General features: G+C 56.5%; 1 protein-coding gene across 1 annotated transcript in view; it reads right to left on the bottom strand.

Moving 5' to 3' along the window:
* ZCCHC24 (zinc finger CCHC-type containing 24) overlaps window positions 1–11,468 on the bottom strand; it is a 61,834-nt gene extending 50,366 nt beyond the window's left edge. The window contains exon 1 of the mRNA XM_067710382.1: window positions 11,081–11,468. Within this exon, the coding sequence (XP_067566483.1) occupies window positions 11,081–11,326 (246 nt within the window). The 5' untranslated portion in view covers window positions 11,327–11,468. The remainder of the gene's footprint in view (window positions 1–11,080) is intronic.
* Window positions 11,469–13,635: the final 2,167 nt, after the last annotated feature.

Genomic DNA, 13,635 nt, shown 5'->3' with positions numbered 1-13,635 from the left:
TAGGGACAGTGCTTTCTGTGTCCCCTCAGTCTGGGAAGGCAGGGAGGTGAGCTGAGAGCTGGCCCCAGGGGATCAGACACCCCTCGTCCAACCAGGACAGATCCCACCCCCACACATGTACGCCTCTGGGGGGTCCGGCACTCCTCCCTAGAGGACACAGCCGTCACTCTTCTTGGCTCCCTGGACACCCTGCTATGTGACCCTGGGCCAGCCCTTACCCTCTCTGGGCCTCTGTTCTCTCCCATGTAGGTTTAGACCACAGCCTGGGATCTGGAAGGAAAGACAGAGACACCACATCCAGGGCAGCCAGGCCCAACACACAGTCAGTTTGCAGTGACTGGGCATTGAACTCAGAGGGTCCTAATGACCATTTCTGCTCTACCACTGCCCAGGGCTACTGTGAAAGATCCCACACAAACCTGCATCAAGTCTCAGGGCAACTCTCCAGCTCTCAGATAGCCCCAGATGGTCCATCCTGAAAGGCAGAGGGTCCCCCATCCCTGGAGGTATGCGAGCCAAGACTGGACAACCTTAAAGGATGTGGGGAAGGTCCCAAAGGAAGTGGGATTAGATGATAATAGTAACATATACCGAGCACTTGAATGTCCCTGGTGCTGGAAACTTTACACGTGTTAAGATAGCTGACGCTCACCACAGCCCTATGAGCCACTGTCCCCATTCTACAGATTAGATGAGTGTGTCCAACCTTGTATTGAATGGCCTGGGACACTTTTAACAAATACAGTTTTCTGGGTCCCACCTCAGACCTACCAAAGCAGCCACCTAGGAATAAGGACCCCAAATCTACTGCATTGTTTCATTGCAGTAAAATATCCATTACATAAAACCTACCCTTTTAACAATTTTTAAGTGTGCAGTTCAGTGGCATTAAGTACATTCACACACTTTATCGCACAACCCTCACCAGAACCCATCTCCAGAAATTTTTCTTTATTCCAAACTGAAACTCTGTCCCTGTTAAACACTAACTCCCCGAAGCCCAAGTCTGCATTTTAAAGCTCCCCTGGGGCAGCTCAGGTACAACCTGTCCGGCCCTACCTGGCCTTGGGAGCACCTGGACTTTCCAGCTATCAAGGTCTCTCCTTGGCTTGTCTCTAGACCTCTCCCCACCAGAACTGGTCTGGGGGAGGGCAGTATCGCTCCAGCCTCCCAGAGAAAAGTTCATCCAAACAAGAAACTTGAAGCTCCAAAGGGTGTGACTCACCCTCATGGCTGGGAAATACAACTTCACAAATAACAACCCTCTTATTTTTTTTCTCTTTTCTTTTCTTTTTTTTTTTTTTTTTTTCTGGATAAGATTGAAGCAAGTCCACAGGAATCAGGGTTGTTTTGGCAGCAACTTGTCAAGAGGAAGGGGAAGTTTGGTGGGAGCCAGAAGAGAACTAATTACACCCTGAAAAAACCTCTCCCCCATCTTGTGGCCACACACCCCTGCCCACGGTGGCCCCGTGGGTATCCCTGGGCAGCCAGAGGCCTCCGAGCAGGCTGTCCTCTCCCCGGCAGCTTGACATCCCCCCCATAGCCTCAGATGGCACAGCTTTGCCCCTCAGGAGGGTCACACAGGCAGCTGCGGGTCAGAGAAGCGAGGCCAGAGCTCCCCTCATCGCCGACCAGTGTGCTCCGGCCTGGCCCTCACGGGCGCTCCAGCTCCCTTCCCCCCGCCACCATTCAAGACGACACCACGAAAGGACGAAAGGCGGAACAGTCAACTGACCCAACCTCACTCTCAAGTTACAATGGAGAAACTGAGGCCCAGCGAGGCCCGGGGGCACAGACCAGAGCACACAGCCAGGCCTAAGGGCCAGGAGTCCTGCTTGCCGGCCGGCTGGGCAGGCAGGTGGGGCAGCAAGCTATTTCCTCTCCAAAGCTCCAAGGAGCTCGGGCCATGGAGGTGAAAGGCAAGTTGGTCTCTCGGACATTTCCACGGCCTGTGGGGACCGGCCAGAGCAGAGGCCAGGACACACAGAGCTCCCTCCCTCTGTCTGTGGAGCCAGGGCCCTGGCCTTCTGGGTTTCCCACGTGTAAAATGTAGCACGGACCAGGGGAGGAGTGCACACTTGATGACCTCTGCCAGCCTGCTTCTTCAAGGTCCAGACTCCAGGTGCTGAAAGATGCCCCCAGAGCCTGGTCCACAGAAGGCACTTCATCCACGACGTCGCCACCTCTCCCAAGTCCTGCCGTCTGTGGCTGGAGGGCAAGGCTGGGCAGGGCTCCCCTTCGTCAGTCAGCCCCTAACTCTGCAACAACGAAGCTGCTCCCCTTACTGTCCCACCCGCAACTGCTCTTTTCCCTCCAGGCCTGCACTTGCTGTCCACCCCTGGGATGCCCACTCTGGGTCCAAACCCCTGCAGGACCGGGCTCTTGGCCATGGCTCTAACTCTAGTGGTGTGGCCTTGAACCCACCCCTTCTTCTTTCTCAGGCCTGGGAGCCAAGGGACGGTGTGAAAAGCACAGGTTCAGGTGCTACTGAGGCCCCACTGGCCACAGAGTCCCCAGCCCCCTCCAGGGGCCTCCTGACCTCCCGGCCATAGCCCTGTGCTGTAGGCTGGGGTGGGGACCACCCTGTGACTCCCCTGCCCTTGCCTGAAGGGGCTCTGATGCCTCTCTCTAACCTCTTTACACGGTGATACCTCCTCATCTCTCCACAAGGCTAGACATCCCCCAAGGCAAAGATTCTGCAACCCTCCGTTGCCCCAGAGACCAGACTGTTTCTGGTGTCCCCTACGCCCATGATTGTCCTGTGTGCAATGATCACAGGCGGGAAGGGAGCTCCACTTGACAGATGAGTTCCCACGGACTAAGGCTGAGGGTGATTTCACCTCAGATGTAGCTGCTCTGGCCAGTGGTTGTGGGCAGCCCCACTAGTGTGTGGCTCTGGGTAATCTGGGCCCAAATCACCAGCCTGGGGGAAGAAACCACCCCTCCTTCCTCCCTGGGTCAGCGACCCCAGCAGCTAGTAGGAAGCGTGGGATCCTTATGCCACATGTGGGGAACAAAGCATCAGATTCCTGTCCATTGCTGGAACTCCTCCAAGGTTCTGGCTTGGCTGTTGGAGAAAGTTAGATGGGAAGATACTACAGTTTATTCTCATCCTACTTGTGTTAGATACTTGACTGGATCCGTTCCCTTTCTTAGTCTCATCCCTGACAAGAACACTCTGGATGGGCATTATTGGTCCTATTTTATAGAACTGGAAACTGAGGCTCAGCGAGGCTGTGTAACTTGCCCAAGGAAACACAGCCAGCATGTGGCTGAGAGGAGAGTCACACCCAGATCTGTTGGCCTGTTGTATTTCAGCCCCCGAATGGCCTCCAAGGCTTGGCTTCCCCTACGGGAAGGGGACCCAGAGTAAAACACCTGGCGTGGACCATCCTCCTTGGCACAGAGGCCCCTCAGCCCTGGCAAGATGAGACACCAGCTTCTCTGGGCTGCTTGAGGGCTTGGGCCCCGGGGTTGGTGGTTCTGTTGAGGGGTTTGGGATACACAAGTGGAGATTTCCAGGGCTGACTCAACCTGACAAGATGTGCTCCCCCTTGGCTGCCCCCCCAGGACAGAAACAGGGCACAGTGGGAGGGGGGAGGCAGGAGTTAGGGCAGGTGGGCAGAAGCTTCCGAGAGCAGACCAGAGGGAGAAGCGATGGGTGCAAGAAGAGAAGAGGGACAGCAGGCAGAGGCGGGAGCAGCCCGGCAGGGAAGGTCATGGCAGGGGCAGTGGGCAGCGTCCGAGGAGGTCTGTCCAAAGCAAATGCTGAGTCCTGCTGCCCCTGGGCCTGAGACGGCCCTGGAGGAGGAATTCTCTGGTCCCAGTCTCAGCTCTGTGGGGGCTCTTTCATCAGCCGAACAACTGCTTTCTTATCCCCAAAAGCCACCCCCATACACACACACAGACACGCGCACGCGCACACACACATGCACACACATACACACCCACACTCCCCTCTTTGGGACAAAAAACCATTCATCTCACAAATGAGTCTACCCCTTCTCCAAAGAGATCTGCACTTCTTCTACCCGCTGGGGTCTAACGGGGGCTCCGGCCCGCAGGGTCAAACACAAACACATCCTATACACACAAGCAGGGGCGGATGTGGGCTGGGCTCAGGGACAGAAGGAGACAGCCATTGTCAAGGCTGGAGCTGGCCGATGGGAGAGTGAAGCCACACCTGGACCGAGGGTTTCCCTAGCCACAGTCAGACCCCAGCTCTGCTCCTGTTTCCAAGGTCCAAAGCTGACCTGTGGGCCAAGAAGGTGGCAGGGTCGACCGTGACAGAGGTGGCAATCCCCCCACTCCGGACCCCCAAGGGCACCATTGCCTCCTAGAGGCCCATTCACCCAGGGCATGCAAAACACAATTCCCTGGACACAGCCAGAGCTTGATGGGAGATTCAGATTTAAATAAGCAGGCTGTGCTCTCCTTGGTAGGGGGAGTTGGGAGAGAGAAATGGGGAGAGAAAGGACCAGGGGATGCAGGAGCACAGTGGCAGCAGGACAGAGCAGAACAGACACAGGGGAGGCTCCCCATCCCCACTCAGTCCCTCCTGCTCCCCCCAGGTCACCACTCACTCAGTAGGTGTTCACATGTCACAACCATGTGCCTGCTGCCCAGCTACAGCATAAGCACTGGGGACCAGGCTGCCCCTCGCTTCTAGAATATATTCACTACATCAAAGCAGAAAGCATGGATCCAAGACCTCGAGGACTAGAGGTCCCTAAGATTTACCCAGTCTGGGGTGCCACTGAGGCTGGCAGCTTCTACAGTAGGGGGCCTGGATTTGGGATCCACTGTTGACATGATCCCCTTGAAATTACATGCAAATGCGAGTTCTGCGTGTGCACGCACTTGTGTGCTATGTGCATGGCACTGAGGAGAGGAATTCGAGCTGCTTTCAGGTTCTCAAAGAGGTCCATAGCCAAAGAAGGCCAAGAGCTGTTAGCACACCTACGCTTCTGCTGGGACCCTATCTCTAGGGATAGGGTTTCATGATTCCCAGGTCAGCTCTTTAAAATTTATCAAGCAATCCATAAACACTTCTTCTGTGCGATAAAACAAGAGGCTAAAAGACTAGGAAAGCATTCACAATAGTCACAAGTCTGGGGAAGGAAGAGGAGGAGAGAGTCCAAGTCATCCATCCACCCATCCACCTAGTGAATGTTAACTGAGCACCTAGTCTGTCCCAGGCACTGACTAAGCATCAGATGCTGTGATTATGAAGTGGAAAAAGACAGGATTCCTATTCTCAGTGTTGAAATGTAGCTATGGAGACAGACACATATTTCACAGAAATACCGATTGTTAAGACATGCTTTACCAGAAGGATGTACCACTCATCTGTCATGGGACACGGAAGCTGGAGGGAGGTGTGCTCCCCATGACAGCCAGGTAAAGCCTTCGGAGAAGAGACATCCACTGGTGTCATAAAGAAGTAAGTTGGAATCTGTCAGTTATACAGGGACAGTCAATAGCATTAGAAGCAGTAGCAGCAACAGCAAGTGCAAAAGCTTAGAGGAACGGGAGTGCTTGTTGTTTTCAGAAACCTCAAGTGGACCAGTATGGCCAGAGAAGGACAGAAGAAAGATTATACAACACCTGGGACTTCCCTGGTGGTCCGGTGGTTAAGAATCTGCCTTCCAAGGTAGGGGACGCGGGTTCGATCCCTGGTCAGGGAACTAAGATCCCGCATGCCACGGGGCAAATAAGCCCGCACATGCCACAACTACTGAGCCCACGCACCACGACTAGAGAGAAGCCTGTGCGCCACAACTAGAGAGAAGCCCGAGGGCCACAACGAAGAGCCCGCACACTGCAAAAAAAGATCCCGCGTGCTGGGCTTCCCTGGTGGCGCAGTGGTTGGGAATCCACCTGTCGATGCAGGGGACACGGGTTCGTGCCCCGGTCCGGGAAGATCCCGCGTGCCGTGGAGCGGCTGAGCCCGTGAGTCGTGGCCACTGGGCCTGCGCATCCGGGGCCTGTGCTCCGCAACGGGAGAGGCCGCAGCGGTGAGAGGCCGGCGTACCGCAAAAAAAAAGATCCCGCATGCTGCAACTAAGACCTGACACAGCCAAAAATAAACAAATAAATAAATAAAAAGATTATACATCACCACCATACACACATACACATACACACATGTGCACACACACACTTATATGACAGACCAAGCATCCTGAGATGTCCCTAACTCTATCTTCCTCCTCTTGAAGAGCCTTAGTTTCCCCATCTGCACAATGGGTTTGCGGCACACAGTGGATGCTGTGAGACAGGAGTGCTAGGAAGTGCTCAGTGTCCATCTCCTTTGCCTCTCCCAAGCCAGGCCACCATTGGACTCACATCCCACAGAGCCCCATCCTGGAGCAAGGACATGACAGGAAACCCAGAACCCATGACCAATGCCTATCACTCCTCAGAAGGGTTGAGATCAGGGACAAAACATCCAAGACACTGAGGCTTGACAGAACACCCTGCACTGGCGTCCAGTGAATGATCCAGGCGAAAGCCAACTGCACCAGCTGGACGAGCCACAGAGATGACTGTAGTTGGGATGGAGAAGACTGCTGGATCTAGCTCTGCCACTGTCTTGCTGGGTGACTTGCCAGGCCTGTTTTCTCTTCTGTAAAATGGGAGCCACGAAGAAAAAGATGCCAAGAATAAAGCATCACCAAGAGTAAGAGACGCTACTCGAGGGCCGCCTTCTCCACGGGGCCCTTCTCTTGGTGCTGACAGTGCCTGGCTCTCGGCCGCTGCTAATTCCTTATTACTAATGCTGCCTGCTTTCCTCCCTCCCACCTGACTCAGACGGTCCACGAGGTGTGGTCTCCCCTCTGAGTCTAGGCCCGCCCAGTCAACTTAATTTGATGGAGGGAGGGTCAGACCACCTCAGCCAACAGGCCCTCGAACGATGGTCCCCCTTGCCTGACTCAGAGCTCAGCTTTCCAGGGCTGGCCAGAGGGAGCTGGGCATCCTCCCAAGCTCCCAGCTGGGTTGGAATGGCCATTCCTCCCAGGCCCTGGGGCGGCCCCCCACCACCCCACACAGACCACAAAGGCCGCTGGGAACAAATTTCAGTTCCTGAAGCCCACTCAGCCCCAGCGAGGCAAACTCCCACCCTCGAGCAGATAGGTGGCTTTGCTCTACACTTCCAGGCAGCCTCTCAGCTCAGCCGCACCTGGGGAGAGCACAGTCCCTAATACCTGGGAACCTTTTAAAGCAGGACACTGTGGTCACCCCTCTATGGCTTCTAACACCCCTGTGTGTGCCAGAGCCTGAAGCCCTGTCTGGTAAGCCTCATGAGACCTTTGCTGCTGTTCTCAAATCTCCAATGAGACCAGAGCTGCAAAGAGGAGGGTGTCCTCAGTGCTACAGAAGATAGTACTGGGACCCAGGAGGGCAACTGGGTTAACAGCTCCAGGAAGAGCCTCCTACGGTTTGAAGAAAGAGGTCTGCTTTGACAGAGCATTCTCTGAGCCTGGAGATGTTCAGAACCCTGGCACGTGTTCTGTGCCAAAAATGTGATCCAGTCAAATAGGTATGCAAAATGTTGGGCTGAAGAAGAAAGGTTAGCAGGTTTTGTACTGCAGGACTTCTCAGAGCCTTTACTGTGTTAGCATGGTGTGTTTCCAAGGGAAGGACAGTATGCTATGTTTCCCAAATGTATCTGACCCCAAAGCCCTTCCCCCAACCTCCACAAAGTATCACTTGACAGTAGGGCCACATCTTCAAGCCACATCTGGCCCTGGAGGAAGAGGGAAGGAAAACAGTTGCCTTAAGCATCTGACCTGGAGTGGGACAGCTACATCTCCTTTGAGGGGGTACAGGGACTACCCGGGAGGGGCTCTCGGCATCCCTCTGAGGTTCCTGAGAGCTAATGCTCAACATGGGGTAACTCTACTTTTCTGGAGGTAGAGTCCCACAGTCCCCACACTGCTGTGAATTTAAATTCCAAACAAAGCCTGGCAGGGAAGACCCCCCCCCAAGCCACCCACCCCCCACTCCCTCTAAGATCTGGCTTCCTTAGCCAAGGGCCTCACAAGTTTCCCTCCAAAGACATATAGTTGTTGCCACAGATCAGGGGTTGAAACAGGGGTTCACAGGGCCCGGTTTCTAGACCCAGAGGCCTTTTAAAAAACTGCACCGAGTACCTGTGTGTGCTTCGGCCTGGCAGCCTTACCACAGACTGAGAAGCCGAGGGGTCCCCACAGGCATCCGAGTCGCCTCCTGGGGTCCGCTCCTGCACTTCGCCCGTGAACTCTGCCATCTCCCCCTCTGCTCCCAGGGCCAGTGCTCCACTCAGAACCCTTGGCTTTTCTTCAGCTTCCAGAGCTGAGGTTCCGGGGCACAATGGGCTTCTGTGCCCCCATGTCCTCACACCTCCCCCCGCCCAAAGCCCAGCTGCATTCATGGTGTTTTGCTATTGTGGTGGGAGCAGCCTGGGGTGGTGCAGGAGGGGGTGGGCCCTTGGCACAGGGACCGGTGCAGACAGGCCGTGGTCAGCGGTCAGCATGCAAGTCACATCCGCAGGCACTGCCACCAGGCCTGCCAGGCTTTGCACAGAATGGCGACGCTCCTGGGCCCCTGGGTCCCTTCGTAGAGTCCCCTCCAGCCCACACACGACTTGCTTCCTGCCCAACAAGCCCCTTGGTGGCATTCAGGTGGGGGGTATTTTTTCTTGTTCTCTCAACCAGTTGCTATTCTGGAGCCATATTAGGTCACCAGCTAAGCCCTGGACACAGGAAAGGCCTGTCCCCAGGAGCACAGCTGGGGCTTCAAGAGGGTTTAGGAGGCAAAGCGGGTGGGGGGTGAGAGCGAGTGAGTCTGAAGCCAAGAGAGCCTTCCGGAAGTCAACAGGCCCAGCCCTCCAGCCCCTGCAAGGAAGCCCCTCTTACCTCCCTAACCCAGCCTGTCTGTAGGCACATCCTCTCCTGTACAGCTCTCAATTCCCATACACATCACCCTGGGGGAGAGCAGAGACTACATTTTACAGATAGGTAAACTGAGGCCCAGACAGAGACGAGGGTTCCTCCAAAGTCAGATCGTGAGAGACTTTCTTCCACCACCGCTCTAGATAACCTTTACCAGCTCCTTCTACAGTGGCCCCAGCAAAGGAATGTGCCTCTTCATGAGGACATCGAGGTAAACAGCAGTGAAGTGACAAAAGGCAGGTCTCACTGAGACTTGGGTGGGATCCTGGATGCCAGAAATTTCCAAGAGGAGGCACAACAGCCTACCCCCACAGGGGACTCCTGATGGCCCCAAACTCCCAGGCCATCTTAGCAGAGACCCACATGGTGGAACAAAGCCACCGTAGGGTGGGAACAGAGGGAAGCCAGTAGAGGCTGATTAGGGGACTCTGACTTGACCCGTGAGTCGTGGTCACCCTCCTGCCTTTGAGCTCCCACAGGACCCCCATGAAACCACCCACCCTTCACATGGGTCTGTCTTCTAATCTGGGGCTCCCGCGAGACTCTGGCAGAATCCCCAGGGGGCCACACAGAGCTCAACAAATGTTTGGTAAGAGAACAAACAACCGACAAGACCCAGGCACCGTCCTGCAAAGCCCCTGGTCACAGAAGCCATTCCCTGAAGAGGCGGCAAAGTCTCTTACAAGAAAGAAGATTCCCAGCCAAGAACAATTCCTCACGTGGAGAGAGTGCTTTACAGTTTACAAAGAGCTCTGGCACACAAATGCTCTCGCCTGGCACCAAAGAGTGCTTTCCAGACTCATCTCCCCCAGCAATGCCTGACTAGCCCAACACAGGTCAACCAGCCCTCCTCTCTGCTGGCCTGCCATTGGCCCATCTCTAGGCCTCAGGCCAGCGATTTACATGTCCATGTCTCCCCTAGTCAATAATGGCAGAGGGGAACACATTATGGGGCCAGAAAGGGCGACCCTCTGTCTTCCCCACCTCCATCTCCAGCACACTGGTGTATACACAGGCCTTCTCCCACAAACTGTCAAGTGTTCTGACTCTCCCGAAACTAATTGGTGTGCCCAGGTCTAGAAGGTGCCCCTCGTGTGTGTCCTCTCCCCTGCCCCTTCCCCCTGCACTTTTGCAGAGAGAGCTGCCAGAAGGAGAGTGAGCGAAGGCCACAGAAGGGTGTCTGCAGTTCCCAAATGAGGCAGGAGTAAGTGGGAGTGGGGCCCAGGAGGAGTCCAGCTGAAGCCAGAGAGGGTGGTATTCGGAAAGGCTCTGAAGACCTCTCAAAGGGGCTGGGAGGTCCTGGCAATCTGTGTATTTATCTAGCTGGGGGAAGATGCACTGCCCCTCCGATTCTGTAACTGAATCCACCCAACAGGCAGACTTTGCAACAGCAGCCGGCCCAGGTTTCTGGAGAAGGCACTGGGCAGCTGGAACCTCTCCCCCTATCTAGCCCCCCTCCCAAGAGCTCAAGAGGATTTCCCTTTCATTTCCTTCCAGGCTGGGAGGGCGGGGGACAGCGCAGTCTGTGGGGTCAGGCCCTCAAAAACCACTTCCTATGTGGCTGGGGGAGGGCGAGGGGCTGGAGGATGTATCTGGGGGTCCCTGTGTGAGAAGAGAAGAAAAATTCTCCGGGCTAGTCACTGCTCTCCAGGGTGCCCTTCGGATCGGGAACCACCGAAGTCGGAGGAGAAAAGATTTTAGGCCCCTCCGGAGGAACTCGGAGCAGAATCCACACTCTCCGTCCCAGCCAGCGGTGGCCGAGAGGGGGATGGGGTTGGGCGTGGGAAGGACACTTGGAAGGGGCTCCCTGCACAGGCCGCGCCCCGGCTGTCTGGAGAGAATCCGGAACCCACCCTCCCAGCCGGGCCCCCCCAGTCCCCTTGGAGCAGGGCGCCCCGGGCTGGGAGAGAGGGCAGGAGGGCCCCGCCCGCGCCTGAGCAGCTCCGGGCCGGGCTCAGCTGGGAGGTGACGCGCTCCCGGCGCCCCGGGGACTTCGGGCGGCGAGTTTGGCAGAGCTGAGCGAAGCCAAGCCAAGCAGGGCCGGGCAATACGGAGCCGGGCCTGGGCCAGGCCAGGAAGAGCCGGGCAGATACAAAAAGGCCCGGCACGGTCGACTGAGGGCGGGGGCGCGCAGGGGCACCCACCTCTCCGCGCTGCAGCTGGAAGAAGCTGTTGAGATAGCTGGAGTGCAGGGGCGAGCCCAGCTGCTCTGGGCGGCCCTTGCCGAAGGCCAGCTCTGGGGGCGCGGCGCCGGCGGGCGGCTCGGGCCGGAAGGCATCGAAGGCGCTCGCCTGGTGCGTGTCCTGCAGCGACAGGTAGACCCAGTTGAGCAGCTGGGCCGGCTGGTACACCGAGGCGGCGCTCGTGTCGATGGCCGACAGCAGGCTCATTTTGCGGCGACGGTGCCGGCCCCCCCCCCCCGGCCGCCCGCTCGCGCCCCCCCGGAGCGGAGGGGCGGGCACCGGGGAGCCTGCGCCCACTGCCGCCGCCCGAGCCCCGACGGCGATCGCCTGCACCCCGCGCTCAGCCCACAGCCGCCGCCGCCGCCGCCGCCGCCGCCTCCCCCCAACTGCAGCCGCAGAGCGCGCGGGCGGAGGAAGGAGGCAGCGAAAGTTGGGCAGGAAACTTTTGGGCCCGCCCCCTCCGATCCGCCCGCCCCGCCCCACGAACCGCTATCTGCCTCAATTCTGACCCCTTCAGCGGCCGCTCCCGGGGTGGGGTTCTCCGAGGCCCCGCCCCTCCTGGAGCCGTCCTCGCTCTCTATTGGCTGTCTCATTGAATATAGAGTGATGGGGGCGGGGTGGGCGGGGAAATAGAGCTCATCTACATATGTAGCACGGTGCGGGCCCGCCCATTGGGCGGCCCCCTAGCAGGCCCCGCCCCCTCCGTGCGGCCAACCCAGCTCCCCCACCCTACAGGAGCTCAGTGCTGCCCGGGCCTGATCAATCCCGTCTCGCCTTGCTCTCAGCTCTCTTCTGTCTCTCTTTCTTTACAAATCCTTTCCAATTATTTCATTTTCACTGTTTTTTCCCCTATTTTCCTACCTTCCACATACTCTATCCTTTCTCTCAGACTAACATCTCCTGTGTCTGTCAGTTTCGTTGTCTGTCGGTTTCGTCGTCTTTATGGATCTGTCTCCGACTCTGTCTCTGTCTCTGCCTCTCATCTTTTCTACTTTCGTCTAGTCTGATGTGTCTCCCTCTCCTTCCCCTCTCAGGCCCAGAGACACGCCCGCGCGCGCACACACACACACACACACACACACACACACACATACACACATCTCCCTGCCTCTCCTCGCTATCATCGAAGGACCCTCCCCCTCCCACTTAATTCCTTCCATCTGCAGAATCGCTTTGCAGGTCGGCTCAGCCAAGGGGGGCCGGGTTCCTGTCCCAGGAAGGACTCCCCGCCCCCTTCCCTCGTTCCCCCTCCCCCTCTCTCTTCTCCTATTTCTGCTCTGGGTCCGCCTCACTTCTCGCCCTTTTCCTCAGCCCGGACCCCCGGCCCCAGGCCGCCCCGGTGTTTCTGCGGGTCGCCAGGACCCTAGATGGGTCTGGGGGATCTGGGGAAGACGACTGCCACTCACCGCCCCAGGACGGCCCAGCTAGTCCAAGTATGCCTGAGGGGAGTCCCCGCCCCAGCCTCCGCCTGCGCCCAACACACCCCGAAGCTCCAGGGGGACTTCACCCTCTCAGACTGGGGTAGTCTTCGGGCACCTGCACTGCGCCAGCGCCAGGAACCTAGCGGCGAGGCGCCCGGAGGGGGCCGGAGTCGCCTCTCCAACCTCAAACCTGGCTCTGGAGCCATTCCCCCTGGCGTTCAGGTGCCAGCTCGGCTACCTTCCAGATGAGTGGCCTTGGCGTGGCGCCTGACCTCTGCGAATAAACCTGTTTTCTCTTCTGTAAGATGCGGAGGGTCACTGTCCTACCTCTGGGCATGTTTGTGAGCTTACCAGTTTGAGTTTAGTAATCAGAAGATATTCCATAAGGGTCAGCTCTCTGCCATCCCCACCATGAGGATTTCTCCCACGACTGGCATCGGCACACATCTGTGGATGCTTGGACCTGAAAGGACTTCAATGATAACCAAGTGCTACCCTTTCCAACCATGTCACCGAGCAAGTACCCCTTGGATTGTCTTCTGTCTCATTTGATCAGGTTTTCAAAGATTTTGTCTATCCAACAATTTGTGATTATTAGGACAAATGATAGCGCACACACTAATCATATCTTAATATTTTTATTCATCCGAGACATATCTCTACAGTACTCTTTATATTTTAAACCTATTTGTTTAAAAAGAAGGTACACACTTGTTAGGAATAACTGTTATAGCCATTTACTTTTGGAAACATTTGGGGTCATCTCTGGAACTCCGATACTGTCTTTAAGGTTCCAAGGTGGGGGGCTGGATAGGATTTGGAACCACCGATCTAGACTTTGCCTAAATTTCACAGAGAAAACTGCTGTTCAGAGAGGGGACATCTTCCAATTGCACAGGAAGTTGGGGAGCTCAGAGGAGACTCCAAGTCTCCCAGCACCAGCCCAGAATTCTCTGTCTTTGGCCCCCACTCTCCTTCTGGACGAGGGTAGTCCTGTTATGTTGAAGTGCTGGTATTTTTCCCTAGTATGGTTTGCAAATTCAAATTGCTTTAGGGGCCAAGCAGGTACCACTAGGTATAAGGCAATAGACAGGT

The sequence above is a fragment of the Pseudorca crassidens genome, chromosome 16 (assembly GCF_039906515.1).
Source record: "Pseudorca crassidens isolate mPseCra1 chromosome 16, mPseCra1.hap1, whole genome shotgun sequence".
NCBI lineage: Eukaryota > Metazoa > Chordata > Mammalia > Artiodactyla > Delphinidae > Pseudorca > Pseudorca crassidens.
Note: the sequence above shows the minus strand (reverse complement) of the source record. Positions and strands in the feature narration are given on the sequence as shown.